Below are 26147 nucleotides of genomic sequence, written 5' to 3'. Positions count from 1 at the left end.
CAGGATCGTCTACCTCATTTAACATCTGAAAAATGTGGCTCATGGCTGCGGAAGATAAAAAGCCAAAATGTGGCATGGAAGGGAAGATTTTGTGGATTATGGCCGGTCGCTTGTCTTCCCCAGCTCCTATTATGATTTTTGATTTTGGTCCAAACGAACGTTGATCCCAATAACCATTAGTCCAATCGATAAAACACCTATTTTACATAATAAAGTCGTCTTTAAAAGTCCTCAAAATGAAAGATAAATAGAAAACCGCGGCATTATAGGCAAAATGCGCAGTATTTCTAATAATATTTAAAAAGTTTTAAAGCAAATGGCAGACAAACATTAACAAACGATTTACCAATCCCCAAGAGCTATTTTTTAGACTACTATGCATTGAGTTTTTACAATTCTGAAGGGGGTTGTAACCCCACCACATTCAATAAATCCTGTATAACTTAACCAGCTCATGCAATATGCTACAGTTTGAAATATAAATAGAAAGCATATCTGGTAATTTCCTTGAGAACTGCAAAAATCATTCTTTTGGAAAATGCCAATTCTTTTGAGGCAACACATTTTTCAATTATCTTATTTTAAGAGAAGATATTTTAACAAAATGGAGACTGAAGGTTTATCGGGAGGCCTGTATGATAATGAACAAATGAAACTTTTAGAACAGGTATTATTCGATTGTTAGTTAAAATTCTTAACTAGTTTTTTTTTATATCATGACGCAACTGTTATTTGGGTCAGTCCTAGAGAATGATTATGGACCCCCCCTCCCCGAGCCAAGCGCTGCGGCCAAACTTGACATTTTATGTACATTTTTATATGAATGGGGAGGAGGGTCTAAAAATCTTACTCAAAGAAATTGCATTTTTTTTATGGGGGGGGGGGGGTCTCAGAGACTAGAGGGATATGCCCCCCTGCCCCCAAGTTTTCGTGATAAGCTAATTTTCAGGATTTTTCCTCGGAATTTGAACATATGAAAGAAGAAATGGATGAGCTGGAAGATGAAATTGAAAGGTATTTAATTAGAAATATCGTCTTTACTGACCAAATCTCCATGTGTAGTTAATCAATTATGATTCAAGATTTAAATTATTTGAATACTAGGCTTTAAGGGCGCTTCGCCGTCCATCTTTTATTGCAATTGTGAACATTTGCTGTTTGTATACTTTGTAAAACTAAAACAAATAAAACTTTCACGGATTTTCAAAAATCGGATTTTGTTAAAGGCAGATTTTTGAAAATTAAATCATCCATAAGCCTTTCCTGGGATCACGAGAGTTCCCACAAAAAGTTTGGGCCCGAGCGGTTCAGCCATTTTTACGTTTATTGGATACAAACAATCAGACAGACAACCAGGCAAAGTATGTATATAGATTTGTCGTAAAAACTATTAGACGACTGACATATCAGAAATCGGCATTAAGTATTTGTAAATTCACAATGCCTGGAAAAATCTCTTATTAAATTGCGCATTTTTCTTAGATGTTACATAGATTTTGTCGTAAACTATTTTTTTTTAGATATTACCAAGAGAAAGCTGGAGAGGATCGTGAAGGATCTATCCGTGAGCCTAGTCTGATCCTCTGCTGGTTTATTGTCGGAGTTGTAACAGTTTACGTTATATTCCTTGGATTTCAGGGGACTGTTCCCAGTATTATCAAGGATGAATTATGATATTTTATTGAAAACTAAATTTTTATTAATATTTACCAGGGGTTTATATTTGGGTGAAAATCATATCAATGATACCCTTTCTCAAAAATCTTTCTTTCTCAAGCTCAATTTGGTAAACAAATTATTTCATAAAAAAAATACATTTTATGGGGCAAAATTTGTCTTCAAGAAATCTTGTAAAATCATTACAACTTCCAACTTATACAGAAGAAGGGGGGTATAAAACAAAGTTATAGCCCTACTTTTGATGTATTCTTTTATTAAACGTTAAAGAACTGAGCCAAAGATTTATTTCACCTTTATCTGAAACATTGTGTTAATGTTCATTTGTAGTCTGGATAAAAACTGATCTAAAAATATGACAAAATGATCAAGAATTAATCATGATGCTTTACATGAAACAAAATGTTTAAAATTTTATCACTATTTTGCACAACCTTACAATATCTAAAATTGACCCAAAGTCTCAAAAAATGTGTTACCTTGACCCGAACTATACAATGCTGACTTTCTGACTAAACTAATTTCAGAAATATAAACAACATGGCAGGTGTAGCAGCTAAAGCGTTTACCGGGCTGACCGGACTTAAAGTAGCAGTGGTGAGTTAAGAAATAAAACTTCAAAAAATTAGTTAAAACTTAATTAATTAATTAATCTGTCAATTTTTCTACCTAATATATCCACACTCTTTAAATTCGAACATATAAAACAGATTAAAATAATATTTCTAGAAGCCTTAGCTTTGGTTTAATTCATAAATAAGTTTTTTTTAGGTTATTTGTTGATTGATAGGTTGGTTGTTTGTTTGGTTAAATTGGACTGTTGGTCGTTTGGTTAGTTGATTGGCTATTTGGTCCACTGGGTCGTTGGTTGGTTGGTTTATTATTCGTTTGTTTGATAGATTGATTGATAAAAATATTTCCTAGAACCCTACTCACACACTCGGAGTATTGTACAGCAAGACACTGCGTGCGCTTGCAAAGGAAACTCAGAGAATCAGTTGATTGGAAAGATTAATAACATTTTGTCCTAAAGGGGGGGGGGGTATTTAAAAAGCATTTAATATAATTGTTATTAAGTTTTCACATAAAGACTATTTCTAAACTATGCTAAGTTTAGAAAGACTAAATAGCTATAAGCTGCTTGAAAGAATCAATGAACTGCGGAAACCAGAGTATGTATTTTCCTAAAAAATCATTTCATCCTTTAATATTGCTGAGAAACATCTTGACTGATTCTCTTTGGTCCCTGTAGATGCCTGCTGAGTACCCGTACAGGAAGCAGACTGAAACCCTGGTTGTTCAGAGAGCAGATATTATCAAGAATACTCCAACTATTATGGAGGAACAGAATCAATTTCAAAATAAACTTGTTTTAAGGGAGTGTCTGGCTAGATATGGTTGTTAAGCTTAGAATGTAGTATTGTAGATACATTTTATAGGATTCATTTGAGACCTATCAGATGTTTTCACGGTGAATTTTTGTTTAGCAAGAGCGCAAATTTAATCTTTAAAATCCTCATAGATTGTCCATTTTTGGAGTGATGATTTTGAGAATTGGATTTATATTTTAGTCAACGCTGATTATTCCTTGAGGAACTAAACTGTTTTTTACTTAATTTTCTCTTTAGATTTATAGTTGTTTTCTATTATAGTGGGCCGGGTACAAATTCTGTAAGATAAAATATTTTTATTTGTAATTATAATGCAAATATTTTCCTAAAATGTTTGAATTTACTAAAATCTTAATGGATTTTTTCCGGACCACGATACAGAAACCCAAAATGTTGCGGACTCAGATCCTGAGCACTGCTTGACGCTTGTGTCTTAGTTTTAATTTGGAGATTTTTTTTATTCCATTTTGACAGTTTTGAACAGTGCCTAGGATCCGGATCCGTTGGATCCGCAAGATTATTGCTTCCTAGATCCGGATCCGCCAAAAAATTCGAATCCACGGATCCGGATCAAAGGGTCAAAATATCAACCAAAAACTGCAAAAAAATTTACTCTCAAAACTCAAATCTGAAATATTGAAAAAAGAGAGATTTTAAAAATATCCTGATTTCTGAATGGTTCATCAAGTTTTAACATAAAATTAAGCGTAAGAAATAAGAAAAACAAATTGAAAATTCTGCTTTGTTAATAAAATTCAGTAAATTTTAAAGAAATAACCTGGATCCTGATCAATTTTTTTTCCAGTGGGGATCCAGGATCCGGATCCGAATCAAAATTAAATGGATTCTTAGCACTGGTTGAAGTAAAAAAATTATTGCTTCGCACTCTGCAGATTATAAAAATAAAATAATAATTTAATTTTTTTCAATTATTATTTTGATATTTAATGTTGCATACAGGCCGAGCAAAAGATTGGCATGGGACAAATAGAAGAAGTAATTATTCAGGGAAATGTACATTATAAACAGATTATATAGAAGTTTACTTTCTGAATTTTAGTCCCTTAAAATTGTTTTTCTTTTGATCTTGTTTAAATAGTAATTATTATCGAAGTACCGGTAAGTCTGAAAAATATATTGTGACTAAGTTAACTTATCAATGTTTTTCAATGTTTTATCTTTTTAAACATTACAGCTAAGCGTTTATTTTTTTTAATTATCCTTCCCCAGCAGAGCGGGAAAAAATTTAAAATTGGTCAAGAAAAGGCAAGTTTTTGACACTTTTTACCCAAAAACTCCTGTATTCTCCCCCATTTGACGCTTAAAACCCTGTTCTCTTTAATTTTCTTCTAAATAAGCTTTTAAAGTGGTATTAATAAATTACTATGACATAGAAGGATGGGGGGGGCTTTTGACAAAAAATACATCTAAAAAAAATATTTTTAAGGAAGGAAAAAAATTACTTAAGACACTTCTTTATTACTGATTATATATAATCTGGGTTGCAGGCTGAGAATGAGTTGGTTCTGGCGAGAAATATTCTTGAATGGAGAGCTTGGGAGCCCCTGGCTGAGAAGGCCCCTAAGGATCAGTGGAAGTGGCCCCTGTAAACTGTAAATTTAGTCCTTTCCCACCCAATAGCGTCAGCTGAACATTTTTTGACGTTATTATTATAGTTTATTCTAGTTATGTTTATTTCAGAACAAAGGATCGGTTTTGACTTCCAAAAGCTTTGGCTCACAGAGACACAAACTAAAGGTATTTAAAAAAAACTCAGATCGGAACTATTGGTGAAAAGCTCAATCAGTGAAAAAAAATCCGCTGACTTATAATTTAGTGAACTCTCATTGGTCGATTTTTCAATATTTCGTGAACTCTCCCTGTTCGATCGGTCAATGTTTCCAACAGGCCAGAAGTTTTAACTGAACCTCTGATCTTTTTCTTTAAAAATCGTAAAATGTACCTTCTATTATGATATTGTTGATAATAATTTTACAAATTAGAAAGCTTGATTTGTCTGTCACCTGTCTGTCTGTTTTTTTTGGATGTCTGACCATGACTCAAAACCCCACTGGACCGATTTGGCTCAGTGGGGAACTCATGAGAGCGATAATGTTTTAGCTCAAGGTTAAAAGTTTTGAAATGAGTGAATTGACAATTTAGTTACCAGGCAATAACTTGGGAAGATATTTGTTATTGTTCATTAAAAAGTACTATTTTTGTATTTTAGGATACTGCGCGCTCATCTTCTATTGTAACTTTCATTTTTTGCTCAATCTTTCACCATTTTTTCTTCAATGAAACAATAATAATAATAATCTTGCTGAGTTACAATATTTTTGGATACAATTTTTTGTATTTCTGAGCATCCATAAACCTTCCCAGGGGTCACGTGAGGTCCCACAAAAAGTTTGGGCCCAATCAGTTGAACTGATTCGACTTTTATTGGTTACAAACAAACAAACATACAAACAGACTGACAGATAAGCAAAGTATATATAATATATATAGATTCAAGGGTGAGGAGAATGACTGTCGAGGATAGAGAGGTTTTACGAGAGGTGTGGGAGGGACGGATACCAACAGTATTCAATCTTGCACAGGAGGATATTCAGGTAGGATATCCAATAGGTATGATATCCAGTAGGTATGATATCCAGTAGGTAGGATATCCAGTAGGTAGTATATCCAGTATGTAGGATATCCAGATTTAAAATTCAGTGATGGTGATGGACCAAACTTCTGTACTCTGTAGAGTAAAAAAGTAGATGTTAGTTCCACATTTATTGAAAATATATTTCGGTCTGGGTTGACCCTCGTCAGTCCTTGAGATTGTTTCTTCACAAAGATTAAAAACAAACTGTGTGTAGAATATCCAGTATGTAGGATATCCAGTAGGTAGAATACACATTAGGTAGGACATCTAGTAGGTAGGATATCCAGTAGGTAGAATATTTAATGTAGGATATCCAGTAGGTAGGATGTTCAGTAAGTGGGATATTCAAGGTAGGATATCCAGTAGGTAGGATATCCAGTAGGTAGGATATCTAGTAGGTAGAATATTCAGAAAAAAAAGTATTTATTAAAAGAATTATAAAAGCTAAAATAGCCATTTTAAATCTTTTTTTTATGTTCTCTTGTTCAAGGATAATGAAGCCCCTGATCCGTTCTATCTGCTCATTCCTCGTATGTCCTACCTACCCCTGGCTACTGTTAAGGTCAGTAAAATATATATATCATATATATAAAAATCTACCATAGTTTGCATTTTGGAAATAAATAATAATGTTAAATTATCAAATTTGTTTGTCAAATTATCAAATTTGTTTGTCAAAGTATCAAACTTGTTTGTCAAATTATCAAATTTGTTTGTCAAATTATCAAATTTAACAAATTTACGGCGGAACTTAAATTTACTGTTTTCGTTACAGTATAGCCTACAGGTCAGGTTACTTTGCTTTCAGGTTGATTGTTGATAATAATAAGAATACCAAATTTACAGGGGTATATATTTTCTTTAAACACCTTGCCATAATCCCCCCTCAGAATCACCCCCCCCCCCACCGGCCAGAGGGGGGGGAATCGCGCAGAGAGGGGTTAGTTCATAAAAAATGTTATTTTTAGAATGAAAAACTTGATTATTTGATATTCTTATTTATACCTTTGCATTCTGCATAGATACATATGCTTGTAATATTTGGATTAAAAAATATATATTATTAATAGGTAAAAATATATTATTACTAGGTAAAAATATATTATTAATAGGTAAATAATAGTATTGGTAAAAATATATTACTATCGAGTAAAATATATTATTTATAGGTAAAAAAATACTTCTCAAAGTATGTTGGAACGGATGCTAGCCAGGATTCTAATATGGAAATATGGTTCGATTATAAAGGTAAATATTTCAATAATTACTGCTTAGGATCTGGATCCATTGTATCTGCTAAAGTCTAGTGGTCCATTTAATTCCATCTGATCAATCCCAAATGTTGATTGATTGATATTAGGGGCAGAAATAAACCATGTTATTATTGTTAACAATTGGAGGTATAATGTCAAGTTGTAGAAAAAATACCATACTGCAGAATGTATATTGAAATTGAGTGTTTATTTTTCTGTATATAATAATTTATCTTTTAACACCCCAAATGCAGTACACGTACACAAAAACTTGTCAAAGTTCACAATGACATATAAAATGTACTTTCATGCCCCTAAATTTACTTTCAACCCCGATCCCATTTGGGATCAGAAATTGAGTACAGTCTAGATTTGCAACCGGATAGAAGTGGCAAATTAGCATCCAAAAATCAATCAACAATGAAAGAACTTAATAATGCAGAACTACGGGATGAATTAATCCTCCTTGGATAAGATATTATTGATACCAGTGCTTTGTATTCGGATCCGCAACATTTTGGCTTCCTGGATCCTTAATTGGTTCCTTAAAAAATATGGGGATTTAGCATAAAAATAAGCAAAAAAGTAAAAATGATTTGAATTTTTTTTTGTCAAGGTGGTTCCAGGACCCGGATCCGCATCAAAATGATATGGATCCTTACCACTGAATTAAAACCCCTTTGGAGTTGGATCTATGACTGGCAGAAAAAATTATGGATTTTTTTGTTGAAAATTTGTAGATTTAAAAAAAATATTGATGAACTGAATCCAGACAGAGGGGTCCACATAAGTCCATCCAGTACGATCTCAAATGCTAATTGATCTGAAGTGTAGTACACAAAAAAACTTGTTAAAGTTCACAATGACACACAAAGTGTATTTGCATGCATCTAAATGTACTTCAAACCCCGATCCCATTTGGAATAAGAAATGGAATTATATGGTCCCCTAAATCCAGATCAAACTTTCATGTACTTTATCTCGCCAAAAAGAATTCCTGTGACAGAAATAAAAATATAATTTTTGTACTCTAATTATCTTGTGATTTAGGAACTCCTTTAAAATGGCATCATCCAATTGGAGCTCTCTTTGACCTATTCAAGGTATTTCTAAACAACAATTTTATTATTATTAATATATTTTATTATTACAACATGTTTATGGGTAAACATTTCGATATACAATGACATATACACTGCAAACTTTCCTTCATACATATCTACGGTTAAGTTAACCCTAAAATTGAATATATCCAGAATTAAAGCCCTAATGTCATACACTTCAAAAAAAATTTCAAACAGGGAGATCGGGGGGGGGGGGGGGGGGTATAAAAGAAATTTCTAAACCTGGCTTTCTTTTTTCTGATGTAAAATGTTAGAATAATTCTCAAAAAAAAATATTCCGGATTTATATTTTGCGTATTTTAGGGAGGAAACTTGGATAATGATGAAGGACTCCCTTGGAGCCTAAATATTCATTTTTCTAATTTTCCAATCCAAGATCTCGTTCCACTCACCTCCAGGAATTCTATTTTTTAATAAAACTTTGTTTTTCTTCAAAACTGAATCTTATCTTTTTTTTAATCAGATAAGTAAGATACAATATTTATTTCAGATGCTAAATTTGTTTAAGTGTTCAGACATAGCTTAAAAATTATCCAACATTTATGTTTCTTAATTGTTTTAACAATTTTTTTATTTTAAAAGTTTTTATGAGAGATAGTTCCAAATTTTACAACATTTTTTTAATAGTAATGCAGTATTTCAATGTTTCCCACTTTGGGATTCTTGGGGCCCATGGACTCTCCCCCAAGTGAATGTTTTGAAAGGTACCTGATAACCTCTTTATACCTATCTTGCACATAGTATCTGAAACGATACAAACTATAATCTAAAACCCCCTTTATCTGAAACATGGTATATATATATAAATGGTATTTATATCATGCCTGACTACAGGTTATTTAACATAGTATTTACAGGTTATTTACAATCACACATGTTTCATAATTATAAAAATAATATTTTTAGTGAAAATGTGGAATCTCATTTTATGTCGAATATAAAGGTAAAAGATCGAGATACAAATCAAACACTGATTGCTGTCAACTATTGCTGACAGAAGACAACTGATATTTGATGACGGACGACAAATGACTTTCTGAAAAAGGCTGACGGCGACTTTTGATGACTAACATCCATCTGAAGGCGACAAACGACAGACTAAAGGCGATTAACACTGATGAAAGCCAATCGACGACGACATTGAAGAATGACTGACTACTGACAGTATTTATGGTTGACAACAATCAAAGGACAACCGACACCTAAAGACAACAATGGCATACAACTGACGACGGATGTTTATGTCAACTGTGCCTGACAACTGACGAAAGACGACCGCCGACTGACGAAAGACGACCGACGACTGACGAGTGAAGACTGATGTTCAGGAAGCCGATCAGTTGAAGCATGCTGGACGTGTTGTATCAACTATGCAGAAGAAAGATCATCTTCAACTGTGGTCAGGTAGCACCAACTGTGGTCAGGTAGCACCAACTGTGGTCAGGTAGCACCAACTGTGGTCAGCTAGCACCAACTGTTTTGATTATAATAAAAAGATAATTGTCTTAAAACATCATTTAAAAGGGGAATATTTGCAAATTATCTTTTTTAAATACTATGATATGAGTTTTTTCTTTTTTCCCATCTGACAGCCCTTTGTTTTTGAAAAACTTTTTTATAAACGTTATGTTGTAGTTAGAACTGACGAGGGTCAAACCAGACCGAAATATATTTTCATAAAATCTATATTAAAATCTATATTATCTATATTAACTTTATGAGGTTCGGTCCATCATCAATACCAAATTTTAAATCTGTTTCGATTAGTAACCCTATCACGATTTTTCTAATGAGCAGGCCTTGCAAAGTTGGACTAGGGACATGTATCACACTCCCCTATCTCAACTCGAAGGGCAAAATCATAGGGGGGTTGATATTATGAAAAATAACAACCATATTTTCTCATTGCTGCGGCTCAGATAACGTTGTTAAGGGTGAATCAAAACAACCATATTTTCTCATTGCTGCGGCTCAGATAAAGGTGTAAAGAGTGAATCAAAACAACCATATTTTCTCATTGCTGCAGCTCAGATAAAGGTGTAAAGGGTGAATCAAAACAACCATATTTTCTCATTGATGCGGCTCAGATAACGTTGTTAAGGGTGAATCAAAACAACCGTATTTTCTCATTGCTGCTGCTCAGATAAAGGTGTAAAGGGTGAATCAAAACAACCATTTTTTCTCATTGCTGCGGCTCAGATAAAGATGTAAAGGGTACAAATTGTGAATCAGACAATTGATGGTCACATGAAAGTTGGTTAACACCATATGTTTGAAAATTTAAAAAAATAGTTTGAAGTTTTTTTTTTGATCCAGGTTTGCAGAATGACAAGTTTGATCAGTTCTGGGCAATTAACAGAAAATTCATGTTTTCCGGGGAGGAGAACTTCAAACACATTCCTATTCGGTAAAAAAAATTGATTATAGAGAAACATTTTATTTATGATTGATAAAAGATGACAAAAACTTATAAAAACGGATACAAGCTGATAGTAACTGATTACAACTGATCACAAATGAGAAAATCTAAAAAAAAAACTGATGAAAACTGATAAAAACTGATTAAAACTGATGACAACTGATAAAAACTGATTAAATTGAAAAGAACCGATAAAAAACAGATATTTTACTGAAATTTATTTTAAAACCAAATTTTTTTTCGTCAAAGTGATAAAATGTACAACATTATTTTAATAAGCTATATAATAAAACAATACAATCGTAAATATGTTCCCAATTGCCGGCAAAACAGCTTAAACCCAAATGGTCTGACATTTTTTGGACACTCATGGGTAGCCTTGGGGTGAAATAGGCTATAAAAACTAGAATTTATTTTTTTTTGTTTTAAATCAGAATTTTTTTTCAATTTTTTTTTTAAAATACCACGTGCAACGCCGAGCCCATCTGCTAGTATTACATATATTTATAGAAGATTAAAAGTGATATAAATTGCTCAATTTCATTGACTAATTGACTATTAAAATTGCTAGATTAAAATAATAAAATTGAATATTAAGATTGATAAATAATTACAAGTTGAAATAATATAATTAAAATTGATAAAATTTTGACGACTCTACAAAAAAAAAAAAAAAATAAGAAATGGAGTTTAAAAAATGGAAATTAATTAATTTTATTTTGAAGAATAAAAATTATTAAAAATCAATTTAAATGGTGATAAGATTGATTAAAGTTGTTGGACTGATTCAATTGACACAATCTCATACTTCTTGATCCATTAAGTCAAAAAAAGTTCTGTACCTCTTTTCCAATTTTTCTTCCACATCCTCAATAGCCGTTTATTTCTAGGTTCCTGCAGCAAAGTAATCAGAATGTGATTCAGAAACTGGTAAAACCTATCAGGGACATAAACCAGAAATATTTTCTTCAACAAAAATACGCCAAATTCGATTTTTGTTCAGTCAAGAAGAAAAACATTTAATTTGATAAACATGTCACAACTTATCATGATCTAAAATCCCTTAAACTTTTTATATAAGCAAAATAAGTCGTCATGTTATATCCATCCCTCTACATCAACATCGATACCCATTAAATAGCGAAATCAACATTGTTCTTAAACATGACTCCGTTTGCTTCCAAATCCTAGATTAGGGAAAAGAGACCTAGGTAAATTTTCGTCGCCGTTTTTTCGTCATCGTAGATTTTTGATGTCGTACGTACTTGGAAGTTGAATTAAGGGCAGAGGGTCGCTGAATAGTGAAGACATTGATTCTTCAGTTTTCACGTAGAAAAGATGTTTAGAAAATGGAAAGAGATTGAGCAAGCCCCGAAAGGAAACAGTATACATTGCAGGAAATGACTTGTGTAGCACACATTATAGCTTACACAATTTGTACATCTCCATTATTACAATTTAGTTTTTGTTTTGCTTCTGTAGACAGTAAATTTAAGAAACTGTTCACGTTTTCTATTTGGATAAAGATGGATTTATTTTGTCCAGTGATTCTACAGGATCTCTTCTAACATTCCAGGAACTAAAACAGTTGTACTATCCTTCATCTACTCTTCTTACTCAGGTTAATAACAAGATTTTAGGGGACAGGACACACAGGACTAGACATTAGACACTAGACATACAGAACAAGAAGAAACTCCTCTATCTACTCTTCTTACTCATCAGGTTAATACCAAGATTTTAGGGGACAGGACACACAGGACTAGACAGTAGACACTAGACATACAGAACAAGAAGAAACTATGCTTTATCTACTCTTCTTACTCATCAGGTTAATACCAAGATTTTAGGGGACAGGACACACAGGACTTGACATTAGACACTATACATACAGAACAAGAAGAAACTATGCTTTATCTACTCTTCTTACTCAGGTTAATACCAAGATTTTAGGGGACAGGACACACAGGACTAGACATTAGACACTATACATACAGAACAAGAAGAAACTATGCTTTATCTACTCTTCTTACTCATCAGGTTAATACCAAGATTTTAGGGGACAGGACACACAGGACTAGACAGTAGACACTAGACATACAGAACAAGAAGAAACTATGCTTTATCTACTCTTCTTACTCATCAGGTTAATACCAAGATTTTAGGGGACAGGACACACAGGACTTGACATTAGACACTAGACATACAGAACAAGAAGAAACTATGGGGGAAGAAAATTGAAACAAAATTGAATTCTTTTCCCTTTTTTTCTAGTTGTGGGGAAGAAAATTCAAACGTAATTAAAATTTCTTCTTTTTCTAGTTTTCTTAGATAATAGTTTTTTTCTTCTTCTCTCGTTTTACACTTTTTTTTGATTATTCTTTCCTGTTTGGTCATTTTTTGATTAAAGGGAGTGACCGGCAATGTATGGTGGTTGAACTGAGAATGCAGTCTTGTAGAGACATTTTTTAGGATTCATTTAAGACACATAAAACGTTTTAAAGATCTATAATTACTGAGTTTGAATGCAAAGTCGATGTTCAAAATCATCAGCTAATAAGATGTTTAGGAACATATTTTTCAAAAGAAATTTGTCAATAAATCAATGTTAGAATCAATATTGAATTTCTTATTTTCTATGAATTTGTTCGCAGATTTCTACAATTTCTTCAAATGCCGTCTTTTCAATAAAAATTCAAGAAAATCTGCAGAAATCTTTGTAAATAATGAGAGATTATAGAAACTAATAATTGAATAAGATTACTTATTTTCGATGATAAAAGTTGATTTTTATTTTCTCAATTTGTCCCTAAACAACTAATTAGTTTACTGTTGAATTTATTTTTTACTTTTTTGTCGTCGTTATTTACTAATTAAAAAAAACGTTTCTCAAGAAGTAATCACCCAAATTGATAATTTGAACGTCGACTTTGCGCTCAAACTCAGTAATTAATAATTAATTAATAACTACCATACATTGTCGGTCACTCGCCATAAGAATGAATAAGAATGAATTTATCTAGGGTGTAGTACCTGCACCTGATACTCCTGTTCAATGGCTCTCTCGGCATCTCTCTTACCCAGACAATTTCCTCCATATAATTGTACACCCGGAGTAATAAATACTAATGTTTATGTACAGTTTTACAGCTGTACGGTACTACCAAACAGATGTACACTAAAAGCTTTTATTATGCTGTTGTCATTCTTTTTTAGCAACAGATTCAAATGCATTTTATTCCGTGAACAGCTTATATTGAAGTTTATTACGACATTTTCAGATATTTTTTATTCATCTGAAAGAGACTGTCGACGATATTTTAAGTGACCAGTCCTTAAAACAGTACAACAGTACACTTCAAATCTAAATTACGTAGATATCGTTTTCCTATCTAATCTTTAAAAAAATTGTTTAATATCAGGCCTGTAGATTTTAAAATGCAGGTCGCGTGAAACTACGCCAACAGTCCCTTTAAGTAAATTGTTGTAAGGCAAAGTTTAGGTTTCCTTGTGATATTTATTTATTCTAATTTCAGATATAAAAAACCTAAATAATGGCGGGAAATGTCCCGAAGAGCAGGGGGATGTTTCAATATGTTTTTAAACATTTGATGGATTCATTCAAAGTTGGAAAGGTATTAAAGGGGATGGTGGAGATGGCACATTTGAATTTTATTTTGATGACCTCTAATGACCTCCACAAATAGAAAATATTTCAACATTTTCATTTTTGGAGGTCATTTAGGTCATTAGAGGTCATTAGAAGGTCAAACACTGGATTTGTTGCTGCTACTGTATACCCTGGGTTCCTAGCTTTCGTTTGATATGCATAAAGCCATAGTTGAAATATTTTCTATTTGTGGAGGTCATTAGAGGTCATTAGAGGTCATTAGAGGTCATTAAAATTCAATTTGATTTTATTATAGGAATTTCGAACCCTAATTAGGCGCGCACCCAAAAAATTGGAAGATTTGAACCAAAAATGAAGGCAGGGCCCCCCCCCCTCCCTACATCAAATGTGCCATCTCCACCATCCCCTTTAAAGATTTAAATAACATTTTATCAATGTTTGTTCACCGTTGCCGGTTTTAGAATAATTTTTTCTTTATTCTAACTTCTTTGAACATACTCGCGAAGCTAAAACTAATGTCTGAAATTGACAAATCTATATTGAAAATGGGGCTGTATATAATTTTACTATTATCACTTACTGACATTTTGAGCATCATGGCACTGTGCTTATTTTGCTGCTTTTCACCCATTTGGAAACTGAATAATAAATTTTGAAGATGTCTGTGGTTTTCAGTCCTTTCTATCTCTCTTAATTTTAGAGGGAGAAAGTTGGGACGATAATTGGACGAGATCCATATGGTAATATTTACTACGAACTACCGGCGCAACCCCAGCTAGGGAAAAGACGACCTACAAGGTTAGTTATAAAAGACGAGCTATTAGGTTAGTTATTAAAGTCGACCTACAAGATTAGTTATTAAAGAAGACCGATCAGGTTAGTTGTTACAGACGACCTAAAAGGTTAGTTATTAAAGACGATCTATCAGGTTAGTTATTAAAGACGACCTAAAAGGTTAGTTTTCTTCAAAACTACTAACTATATTTTTAGTTTTCAAAGACTGCCAACAAAGTTTTTTTTAAAAGCCGAACTACAATGTTATTTATAAACGTTACATAATCTAGGCTTCCACGAGGCTTTGTGTCCCTTTTTCAGTAACAATTTTAGCATGTTTACTGTTGCTAAGTCTTAAAGCTGCCATTTATCGTATTTCGCGGATTTCGTGTTTAACTTTGCGCCTTTTCAAAAATAATAAACAAGTTTTTTCATTTTTACGTTTATCAGATATAAACAAACAGACAGACAAGCAAAGTATATACGTAGATTGTTTAACTTTTAAAGACGACATACATGTAGAGTTGTAGTGCAGACCTACTAGAATTCTCAAACGATTATTGGATCAAATTTGTAAAATTGATTAAAATGAGTACGAGTAGTAAGTTAAACAAATATTCAAAATTAACAAAATTGATGAAATTTCTGGATTAAAGATGGTACAGTGCAGCGGAAGCGACCAATGATGCCAAGAATAAAGAAGTTTGGACAGGATTTGATTCAGATCTTCCCTCCGAGTGGGAGAGCTGGCTCCGGTTTCGGAGGAACGAGGCTCCGACTGAGGAGGAGGTTATGCAGGTACTGGATACTTTAAAGGAGTGTTCATTTTATTTGAAGTGAAACAAGGTTATCCGAGTTTATGATTGGATTGTCTAGATCTGCCTATAATCATTAACCTTTAAAAGAATTTTAATAATTACAATTTTGATTTTCCAAAAACAGAAATTTTTTTCCGAAATCCTAAAACTGCCAATTGAATTTTGGACCCAATGTAAAAAGCAGGTTTACGATTTTTGATTACTATGAAAACGTTTAAGAAACAAATGTTATATATGTTTTTACCCCTTGAATTGATTAAGTTTGAAAATTTTAATTTATTGTTTTGTTTTCTGCAGCTCAATAATTAAGTGTTAGTCCGACCTAGAGTTGTTGAAAATTAATAAATTGAACCATTTTCCCACTGAGACTAGAGTTGAGAAATCTTGTTTTAGTTACCCGGCATAATTCCGATCAATTGATATTGATTTTCACAGTGGCACTTTCAAATTGTCTTGATATTGGATATCCGCAATTTCTCTGATCTCTCATTGGTTGAGCGCAAAATTTGTTACTTCTGATTGGCTGTTCGTTTTCTACACATCACAGGATATTGAATAAAGAAATAATTAATCTGAGCTGGGAACTTTTGAATGATGAATATCGGGATTAATGCTTGATCCACTATTTTTCTTAATTTCGAGATTAAATATTGCTTGTTCTCCTCTTCTTATTAATCTCCAGATTGATTTTTCGATTGAGATTAAGGATATCCTATTCTAAAGTTTCCAGCTCTGGAGATTTACAAAAGATTAAGATAAATGTTTAATTATTTTCAGAGTTTGGCTCTGGCTGAACTAAAGAAGTTAAATGCTGCCAAACTTGAAGAGAAAAGAAGAACAGAGATGCAAGCTGCAGGAATTGATTCAGGACCTCCAAAACCACAGGTACTTTTAGGGACTAGATTCAGGACCTGCAAAACCACAGGTACTTTTAGGGACTAGATTCAGGACCTGCAAAACCCCAGGTAATCGTATGGACTAGATTCAGGACCTCCAAAATCTTAGGTACTTTCATGGACTAGATTCAGGACCTCCTAATTCCCAGGTACTTTCATGGGCTAGATTCAGGACCTCCAAAATTCCAGGTACTTTTAGGGACTAGATTCAGGACCTCCAAAACCACAGGTACTTTCATGGACTAGATTCAGGACCTCCAAAATCCCAGGTACTTTCATGGACTAGATTCAGGACCTCCAAAATCCCAGGTACTTTCATGGACTAGAACCAGGAACCAGGGGTTTATATTTTCCAAAAAAATTATTCCCCTCCTTTAATCAGTTTTTTCCTCAGATGTTATTTAAGTTTTTAGTTTTTTTCGCTGAATTGAGGAAAATAAATGACTTTTTGGGTAAAACCAAATCAACAAAAGTCTTTTTTCCTTTCCCCCGGGGGGGGGGGGGGGGGGGGTAATCTGAAAAATATTCACCCCAGGCACAAGCTTAGGACTAACCTCTCTTAAATAATCTGAGCTGGGAACTGTAGAATAGGATATCCTTAATCCCGATCGGTTAATTATTCTGGAGATTGATAACAAGAGGAGAATGAGCCTTATTTAATATGGAGATTAGGGAAAAGGGTGGATCAAGCATTAATCCAATCCCGGTGTCTACCATTCAAAAGTTCCCAGCTCTGATCCTTTTATATAATTATTTTAAAACTTTTTTCGTCTTTTTAAACCATAAAGTATTTTGAAAAAGAACTTTCCGACCACCCGATGTCAATCATTAAAAGAAATATTTTTATCCCTACTTCTGACGAACGTTCGTTTTCCGAATGATGGTCAATTTTGAAATTTCCAAAATTTCTTATCTTTACTATAATCCATGCAGGATTTAGTTACTTAATTAAGTTCGATTCACTTTTTGTGTTACTTTCTCTTTACTGGCTGGTACCTACTGGACCGGTCAGGACTGGCTGGTACCTACTGGACCGGTCAAGACTGGCTGGTACCTACAGGACCGGTCAGGACTGGCTGGTACTTACAGGACCGGTTAGGTCTGGCTGGTACCTACAGGACCGGTCAGGACTGGCTGGTAACTACAGGACCGGTCAAGAGGTCTGGCTGGTACCTACAGGACCGGTCAGGACTGGCTGGTACTTACAGGACCGGTTAGGTCTGGCTGGTACCTACAGGACCGGTCAGGACTGGCTGGTAACTACAGGACCGGTCAGGACTGGCTGGTACCTACAGGACCGGTCAGGACTGGCTGGTACCTACAGGAGCGGTCAGGACTGGCCAGGGAATAGGAATAAAGGGAAAGGAAATGGCGCTGGTCTGGCATGAGAAACCCAGTCGCACTGCTTTGCAGACCAGTACGGTAACCTTACACACACTCATCTGGTACAGACACACAACATGATTACCGTCAAGGAAATTGCAGAACAATGTCGTCAATTATAATTAAACTTGAATAACGAGTAGTTTATTGTGAATAATATATTAAATTCATATTAAACTTATTTTTAAGTAAACAATTAACAATAAAAAATGTACTCTCCTAGACTGTATACAAATACAGAGGTTCTTACGTACTGTATAAACCTACAGTACACACCTTTGGTACGGTAACCTTACACTGGTACAGACACAACACACATGACGTTTCCGCCCCCTGGGACTGGCTGGTACCTACAGGACCGGTCAGGACTGGCTGGTACCTACAGGACCGGTCAGGACTGGCTGGTACCTACAGGACCGGTTAGGATCTGGAAAGTATGCTGCTGGTTTTAAGAAAACCTGCCTTTTAACTTGACTCTCGCCTGGTCCTTCACACTTTGTTACTTGGAAACATGTGTGCCAATAATACCCTGCCAACCGTAATGGTGGTGCGGTTGGATAAGAGCTTAACCCTGACTTCTACAGGATGATGGTTGATCATTTTATTTATTTATTTAATAATCCTTTCAGGACCATGAGAAGACTCCCTACCCTAAATATGCCAACTACGAAGTGATGCCCGGGGAGAGTGAAAATGAGACCAAGTAAGTTTTCTGTCTAAATTCAAAAATATTTTTTGAAATATTATTTCCCTTCTCCTCTGCAAGTTAAATTTTAGTATTTTTTTTTCAATGAATTGGAGAAAAAAAAACTTTTAAAGGGAGTGACCGGCTATGTAAGGTAGTTGAACTGAGTATGCAGTGTTGTGGAAAAATTCTTTCGGAATCATTTGAGACATATTTTAAAGATCTGTAAATCCTCAGCTTGAGCGCAAATTTGACGTTTAAAACTCCTACTTTGGGGGTGGATACGTTTTCAGAATTATTTTTTTTTAATTATTAAACCCCGTGGACACGTTGTTTCAACGGTCAGGAGCGCCGACCCCTATTTCATTGAATGATGGGTTGTCCTTTAATAATAATAATAATAATTAAATAACGACGACATAAAATGTTAACAAATTCTACAGTAAACTTATTAGTTGTTTAGGAACAGGTTGAGAAAATAAAAATTAATCTTATCATCGAAAATAAGTAATCTTGTTCAATTATTGGTTTCTATTTTCTCATTATTCTGGTTTCTTATTATTCACAAAGATTTTCTACGGATTTTCTAGAATTATTATTGAAACGACGACATTTGAAGAAATTGAAGAAATCTGCGAATTAATTCAAAGAAAATAAGAAATTCATTACTATGATGAAAACGAAATAATTGATTCTAGCATTGATTTATTGACAAATTTCTTTTGAGAAATATATTCCTAACCATCTAATTACTAATTAGCTTACTGTATAATTTTTGCTTTATTTTTCGTCGTCGTTATTTAATAAAGAAGCTAATTCTGAAAACGTATCAACCCCCACAGTAAGAGTTTTGAACTTCGAATTTGCGCTCAAACTCAGGATTTACAGATGTTTAAAAAGTTTTATATACATCAAATGAATCCGAAAGAAGTTTTCCACAACACTGCATACTCTGTTCGACTACCTTACATAGCCGGTCACTCCCTTTAAAGCAACGAGAAAAAGCCAAACTTTTATTTCTACCAAAATGATCAAAATTATCTCCATAAAAATTCTTATAATTAATAAATTCTTTACAAAATAAGAAATTAAATACATTTTTCTTGGTTTTTGATGATAATAGTAGAAAATTTATTAAAGATTTTTTGAACACAATTTATGTAAAGAAAACAAAATAAGGGAAGGGGAAAAGGGGAAGTGGTTGGGTTGAGATAGGTTGTATGGAAGTGGGAAGATCTTTATAAGATTTTGATGAAAACATTTCCTTACATTATATATTATTTGTAGGGATAAGTGGAAGAAGTACAAGAATCCGTATATGAAAGAGTGAACATTCAGCACTTCAGTTTTCTTTCAGTCCGACTAGAACACAATTATTTATCAACATAAATCATCAATTTTTTTGCATGAAAAAAAATCCGCGAAATATGTTAAATTGCACCTCGTAATAGTGCAGCGTATGAAGAATATATGTATAGTTCAAAATTCATGCTGGAAAAAGCCACATATCAAAAAAATTCAGAAACCTTGACAATTTTGAGACAACCCCCCAACCTAAAGGGACTGTATGCGTAATTTCAAGTGACCTTACATGCAAAGATAGCAATGCCCGATTCACAACGGTACCCTTAAAAACTTTTAAAATTCGGTGATGGTGATGGACCAAACCTCTGTAGAGTAGAAAAGCAGATGTTAGTTCCACATTTATTGAAAATATATTTCGGTCTGGGTTGACCCTCGTCAGTTCTAACGATATAATAACCATCAAAATTGAGAAATTTTTTTTTTTTAAATGTAAAAAATCACAAGAACAGAAACAAACAAAAAAGATTATTCAAAATAAAAATTTGGGCTGTCAAATGGACATAAGGGAAACGAAGTCAGATTATTAGATGGAAAAAAGATAATTTGTAAATATTTACTTTAAAAAAAAATGTTTTAAGACTTTAAGACTTAAAAACTTTGTCTGATTAAGTCAATATTCATAATTTTGAAAACTGTTAATTTTCAGTTCTGGGGTTTCTCAAAAAGAATTCCGTATTTGGCAGATTTAAACTAATAAACCTTTAAAAACGACAATATCACCCACATTTTGATCAGAGAATATGAAATTACGCGTACAATCCCTTTAATTTTAGAAAAAATGCGAAGCTTTCTCATGATAATTATTGATATTAAAACTAGAAATAAAATTGTTATATTTCCAGAATATTATTGTTTATACAAGATGTCGGGTGGGAAGGATGGTGGCGAAGAACGAAATCTTGGAGACGAAGGACAAAATGGTAAGAACCGGTGACTTAGATTTTGTTGAATTAATTGAAGGATCTTTTAATAGATTTTTTTTGTTAATTATTTTATCACTAGGCTTTTCAAAATTACAAAAATAAAAAACTTCTGAACACAGATTAAATTTTTTTTGAACATTCATAAACCTTCCCTGGGGTCACGAGAGGTCCCACACAAAATTTAGGTCTAATTGGTTCAGCCGTTTTGACGTTTATTGGATACAAACAAACAAACAGACGCCCAAACAGACAGACAAGCCAAATTTATATATAGATGGATAAAGAAGACGACTTTTGAATTAAATTTTCATATAAACTTAGCTGTTAAACAGCATGGATGCACAAAAATATGAAAGCCAAGAAAAATTTTAAATTAAAAAAGCTTTTTTCACTACTTGCATTGCAGACTTGTAATTCGAAGAAACCTTGTTAATTATCAAAACTTAAATAAAAATTCGTCTTCATTTTAGTGATATAAACGCTTGCCACCGTATAGATATATTCTTAAAGTTTCTCCAACTATAATTTAAAAAGAATATTTCGGATCAAAATTTTGGTGTATTTTTCACTATATGGATCCGGATCCAGATTCAATAAGCCGGAATTTCTTGAAACTATTGGACTTAAGGAGACTAAGAATGAAATTTCACGTTGCTTTCTAATAATAATGAGGCATTACCAATTTACAATAGTTCTGCTATCTTGACATTTTTTTATATTCAATTGTGGGTATTCTTGCGGAATGCGGATTGATGCAACATTGGAGGAAATTGTCAGAATTCAACAGTTTCCTAATTTTTACTTTCATGAAGGTTTCAGGGATGTAGATGTGAATTTGGCATCTCTTTCTGTAATCAAGGGTTTATTGAGAATTATTGAAGGCCTGGAACAAAAATCTGAAAAAGTCTAGATCTAGATATAAGAACTTATATTGACTCTTGAACCCAGTGTTTAGTATCCATTTGATTTTGATGCGGATCCGTACTGTAAAAAATGAATCCGGATCCAGGTTATTAACATTTCTTTAAGATTTACCAATTTTTTGGAACAGAAGAATTTTCAATTTATTTTTCCTCTTTTTTCGCTTATTTTTATGCTTAAACTTAATGAACCCTACAGAGATAAGGCAGTTTTTGATAATCTCTTGTAACATTTCAGGTTTGGGTTTTGAAAGCAAAAGATGTTTTTGCAGTTTTTTCTTGACATTTTGACTCTTGAATCCGGATCGTATATTTTTGTGGATCCAAGCCGAAGTGTTGCGGATCCGAGTCTTAAGCACTACTTGACCTTTGAATTATTTTGTAGATGAAAGTGTTGGTAACACCAACCCTAATTCATCAGCTTCAGTAATCAACGCTTCTACAGCTTCCAGCAAACCTCCCACAGCCTCTGTATCATCTAGTAAACCTCCTCCAGCCTCGGTAACCTCGGTTGCCTCTATAAGTATTAACCCCTCAGAAGTATCCTCTAAGATAACCGCAGGTAATTCAATAGTTGTTTAATTGTATGCTTCTGAATTAAAAGGGGCTGTAAGCATAATTTAATTGAAAGATGGCAATTTCGATTTACAATAATACCCTTGAAACCTTAATTTCATCAATTTTGTGGAAGATAATGTTTTTTCTAACTCAAAGTGTTCACTTATGTGAGTTTCTCCATCGTTTCTTACAAACCAGAAATCCGCAAGAAATGAATATAAGCAGTTTAAAGAAACGAACAGATTGAGATCTATTTCATATTTTATTAGATCAAGCTTTCAAGGGTACCGTTGTAAATTAGGCCTTGCCATCTTTGCATGGAGGGTCACTTAAAATAACGCTTACAGTCCCTTTAATTATGATGTTGAATTTCCACTTCCCCGCCTCTCTACACTGATGGGCTCAGGGGTGTATTTTTTTCTGAAAATCATTCCCGAAGGAGGAATTTTCCCCCTCTTGTGAAAATAATTTTTTTTCTTCAGAAGTTGGGTATAGTTTGGCGTAGCGCAAAGACTTCTGAGTTTTAAGTATGAAAAGGGATTGAAAAAACTCTCATGTCCAATTTTTTTTCCCAACAGATCTCCAACAATCATTCCCCCTCCCCCTCCCAGGGCAGGGGGAACTCTTAAAAATATACACCCCTGGATGGACTTCTTGAAACCCTTATAAGTTAATACTCATACTCAATTTTATTATCAACTGCTATTATGTAAAAATAGCTAAATATCACTGTGCTTTGTACGGTAGTGCTGCAAAGTTTAATTGGTTCATGGGTTAAATATATTATGGAGATTGGAGAACATCAATCATTGAACGATGGTTTGTCCTTTAATAATAATAATATGGCCTGTTCGTAAAGAAGTTTTTTTTATCATTTAACAAGCAAAAGTGGTTCTTTAAAGTCAATCTGCATTCTACGATCCAAAGACAACATGTCAGGGTACATTGTACATTGTACATGGATTGGAAGATTTAAGCCTCAAAACATCCAAGAAGAAATTCTGTCACATAACATTTTCAAAAAAAATATTACCTATACAGTATAATACAATCAAGAAGATATAAAATAAATTTTTATTTTTTAAGGATATTTTTTTTGTCCCCAGGACATGATCGGGTTGTAGCGATCAGATCTCGGAATTTTTCTATTGCGAACGTTTGTTGTTTTTTGGGGTTATATATAGAACTACCAGGGGTTGTAATGTGGCAGCACATTGATTTTGTTATTACTGCTATGTACTTAACGCTTGTTATATTCATATCTAGAAATCCTTAAAGGGAGTGACCGGCTATGTAAGGTAGTTGAACTGAGTATGAAGTGTTGTGGAAAACTTCTTTCGGATTCATTTGAAACATATTAAACTTTTTAAAGATCTGTAAATCCTGATTTTGAGCGCAAATTCGACGTTCAAAACTCCTACTTTGGGGTGGAAACGTTTTCAGAACTATTTTTTCTAAAATTATTAAATAACTACCTTACAAAGCCGGTCACTCCCTTTAAACCTTGATAACACGGCGAAACAAAATAAAAGTGTTGAAAATAGTTTCCTTTTTGTTTAGAGCAGGATGGTAGTGGAGAGGAGAGTGAGGAGGAGAACGAGGTTCTTGAAGAGTCTCCTTGTGGAAGATGGAGAAAACTCAGGAGTAAGGTAAAAAAAAATGGTTCTTAAGTATTTGTCAAATTAACTTAAAAACTTAATATCTAATTCAAGATTGAACAGACAAAGCTTTTAAGGGTACACTTTTGAATCGTGTCTGGCCATTTTTGTTTTGGAGGTTCACTTGAATTTACACTTACAGTCCCTTGAGCTAGGTGAGTTACCGGGATGTCCCCGGGATCGACTGTGCGTACCTCGCAATGGATACCGAGGAGGGGGTGGAGGTTGTCTGGAATGAAGCAACATTCTCGGAAACTAAAAAATTTAAGGTAGTATTTGTATTATTCACAGCAGAGTGCAGGAGTGTTTATTTTCTTGAAAAATCATTTACCCCAATCCCCCTTTGTAAATCATTTCCTTCCTTCCAAATGTTAATATGTGGCATGTTTGCGCGGAGCTGAAGTAGGAAAAATATAAGGGAAATTTTTTTTCGTATTTGCCTTTTCATTATTGCACAGGAATGTCAAGTATCACCTATCCACCCGTTCGCACAGTTTTTTTTAATTTCTATTTGTAGAAAGTTCGTTTGTGTTTTTTTTACCAGTTTTATCCCTAAAATATTTTACGCATAACTTTGTTTTTAAAAGACATTGCCTTTTCTATCTTCTAACATTTCTATCAAAACATTCTTAAGTTTCATCCTATCAAATAAATTAACTAACTGCTTATTTAGGGATCTTTTTGCTGAAAGTTTTGGTATGAATTATTGGAAAAGTTTTAAGAAACGGGAAAGAACTTGCGAATTACTGTCTGATTGCATTAACAATTAAAATACGTGACTTCTTTTGCATTATTGGATTATATTTTTTGAAATATTAGATACTAGGCTTTTAGGGCGCTTCGCGTCCATCTTCTTTTTCAACTTTTAATTGTGGCTTTATCTGAGAGCATCTTCTCTTTTTACAGTTTAATTTTTTTTTATATTCGGATTTTAAAATATTTTTTCTCGCATTTTCAAAATTTTACAAACTTAAATAATTTAAGATAAAAATATTTTAACATTACATAATAAAAGTCTGATTGGCCATAAATCTTCCCTGGGGCCACGTGAGGTCACAAAATTTAGACCTGATCGGTTTGGGTAGGTTTGACGTTTATTGGATACAAACAAACAGACAAACACCCAAACTGACAAGCTAAATTTATATATAGATAATTAAGTTCTGATAATTAGCATACAAACAGACAGACAATAATATTCATTTGTTTCAGGCTACAGAAGACAAGTTAAAGAATGTATTTGAAGCTCTAACTCTCATTGATCATCCGAATATTGTGAAATTTCACAGGTACGTTAGTATTTTTTCATTTTAAAAGGGTAAAAGAAAGATAGATAGATATATTTTGGCTAAAATTATAATTTGTAAGTTTTAAATTTTATAATTTATAAATAAATGATAACCAGCTAGGGCTACAGTTTTGATTGACTGGCCCTCAGAAGTTTATACGTAATAGTTTTATAATTGAACCAAATGAGATATCATGTCATTTTTTCAAGAACTTTTCAAATCAATTAGAATAAAAAACTGCGATTCAGAACAAGCACTCATAACTCCTTTATATTCTGTCATCGCTGCATCAAACCGTAATAACTCCTTTTTATTCTGTCACCGCTGCATCAAACCGCAATAACTCCTTTATATTCTGTCATCGCTGCATCTAACAGTAATAACTCCTTTATATTCTGTCATCGCTGCATCAAACCGTAATAACTCCTTTATATTCTGTCATCGCTGCATCAGACCGTAATAACTCCATTATATTCTGTCATCGCTGCATCAAACCGTAATAACTCCTTTATATTCTGTCATCACTGCATCAAACCACAATAACTCCTTTTTATTCTGTCACCGCTGCATCAAACCGCAATAACTCCTTTATATTCTGTCATCGCTGCATCTAACCGTAATAACTCCTTTATATTCTGTCATCGCTGCATCAAACCGTAATAACTCCTTTATGATCTGTCATCGCTGCATCAAACCGTAATAACTCCTTTATATTCTGTCATCGCTG

The 26147-nt window shown here is 33.5% G+C and overlaps 4 protein-coding genes across 5 annotated transcripts; all 4 read left to right on the top strand.

Moving 5' to 3' along the window:
• The first annotated feature begins 562 nt into the window (after nt 1–562).
• Nucleotides 563–4771, top strand: LOC111711280 (NADH dehydrogenase [ubiquinone] 1 alpha subcomplex subunit 5). The gene is made up of 7 exons (XM_023485595.1): nt 563–667; nt 950–1014; nt 1521–2274; nt 2602–2658; nt 2930–3019; nt 4029–4076; nt 4577–4771. Exons 3-7 carry the CDS (start codon nt 2218–2220, stop codon nt 4676–4678), a joined length of 354 nt encoding a protein of 117 aa, XP_023341363.1. The 5' UTR covers nt 563–667; nt 950–1014; nt 1521–2217; the 3' UTR covers nt 4679–4771.
• LOC111711277 (autophagy protein 5) lies at nt 4738–14055 on the top strand. 2 transcript variants are annotated; one of them, XM_023485591.1, is made up of 12 exons: nt 4738–4826; nt 5587–5683; nt 6215–6286; nt 6894–6972; nt 8028–8080; nt 8405–8499; nt 9008–9044; nt 9430–9505; nt 10418–10508; nt 11411–11464; nt 12066–12141; nt 13544–14055. In XM_023485591.1, the coding sequence occupies exons 2-12, from the start codon at nt 5597–5599 to the stop codon at nt 13637–13639; spliced, it is 816 nt and encodes a 271-aa protein (XP_023341359.1). In that variant the 5' UTR covers nt 4738–4826; nt 5587–5596; the 3' UTR covers nt 13640–14055. The 2 variants fall into 2 exon arrangements, with proteins under 2 accessions (XP_023341359.1, XP_023341358.1); XM_023485590.1 differs by having other exon boundaries at nt 4739–4826; nt 5580–5683.
• Nucleotide 14056: 1 nt separating this feature from the next.
• LOC111711279 (NADH dehydrogenase [ubiquinone] 1 alpha subcomplex assembly factor 2) lies at nt 14057–20267 on the top strand. Its single transcript, XM_023485593.1, has 6 exons — nt 14057–14155; nt 14852–14949; nt 15582–15723; nt 16521–16628; nt 18652–18725; nt 19995–20267. The coding sequence occupies exons 1-6, from the start codon at nt 14075–14077 to the stop codon at nt 20035–20037; spliced, it is 546 nt and encodes a 181-aa protein (XP_023341361.1). The 5' UTR covers nt 14057–14074; the 3' UTR covers nt 20038–20267.
• On the top strand, nt 20189–25420 carry LOC111711278 (nuclear receptor-binding protein homolog; the record flags this gene model as incomplete). The annotated part of the gene is given in 6 exon segments (XM_023485592.1): nt 20189–20267; nt 20846–20992; nt 22301–22477; nt 24034–24122; nt 24287–24400; nt 25344–25420. Coding segments are annotated over 5 exon segments (599 nt in total), but the record flags the coding sequence as incomplete, so codon positions are not given.
• Between the last annotated feature and the right edge of the window lie 727 nt (nt 25421–26147).

The sequence above is a fragment of the Eurytemora carolleeae genome, unplaced genomic scaffold (genome assembly GCF_000591075.1).
Source record: "Eurytemora carolleeae unplaced genomic scaffold, Eaff_2.0 scaffold1145, whole genome shotgun sequence".
Classification (NCBI taxonomy): domain Eukaryota; kingdom Metazoa; phylum Arthropoda; class Copepoda; order Calanoida; family Temoridae; genus Eurytemora; species Eurytemora carolleeae.
This window is presented reverse-complemented; position numbering and strand designations above follow the sequence as displayed.

What these genes read in the sequence shown, in the direction of transcription:
- LOC111711280 (XM_023485595.1), top strand. Translation starts at nt 2,218, where the DNA reads ATGGCAGGTGTAGCAGCTAAAGCGTTTACCGGGCTGACCGGACTTAAA. An exon ending in CACTGCGTGCGCTTGCAAAG is followed by an intron (nt 2,659 to 2,929) that starts GAAACTCAGAGA and finishes TGGTCCCTGTAG; the next exon opens with ATGCCTGCTGAGTACCCGTA. An exon ending in ATACTCCAACTATTATGGAG is followed by an intron (nt 3,020 to 4,028) that starts GAACAGAATCAA and finishes TGTTGCATACAG; the next exon opens with GCCGAGCAAAAGATTGGCAT.
- LOC111711277 (XM_023485590.1), top strand. Translation starts at nt 4,757, where the DNA reads ATGTTTATTTCAGAACAAAGGATCGGTTTTGACTTCCAAAAGCTTTGG. An exon ending in CTCTCTTTGACCTATTCAAG is followed by an intron (nt 8,081 to 8,404) that starts GTATTTCTAAAC and finishes TGCGTATTTTAG; the next exon opens with GGAGGAAACTTGGATAATGA. An exon ending in ATTTTATGTCGAATATAAAG is followed by an intron (nt 9,045 to 9,429) that starts GTAAAAGATCGA and finishes ACTGATGTTCAG; the next exon opens with GAAGCCGATCAGTTGAAGCA.
- LOC111711279 (XM_023485593.1), top strand. Translation starts at nt 14,075, where the DNA reads ATGGCGGGAAATGTCCCGAAGAGCAGGGGGATGTTTCAATATGTTTTT. An exon ending in CTGAGGAGGAGGTTATGCAG is followed by an intron (nt 15,724 to 16,520) that starts GTACTGGATACT and finishes AATTATTTTCAG; the next exon opens with AGTTTGGCTCTGGCTGAACT. An exon ending in CAGGACCTCCAAAACCACAG is followed by an intron (nt 16,629 to 18,651) that starts GTACTTTTAGGG and finishes TAATCCTTTCAG; the next exon opens with GACCATGAGAAGACTCCCTA.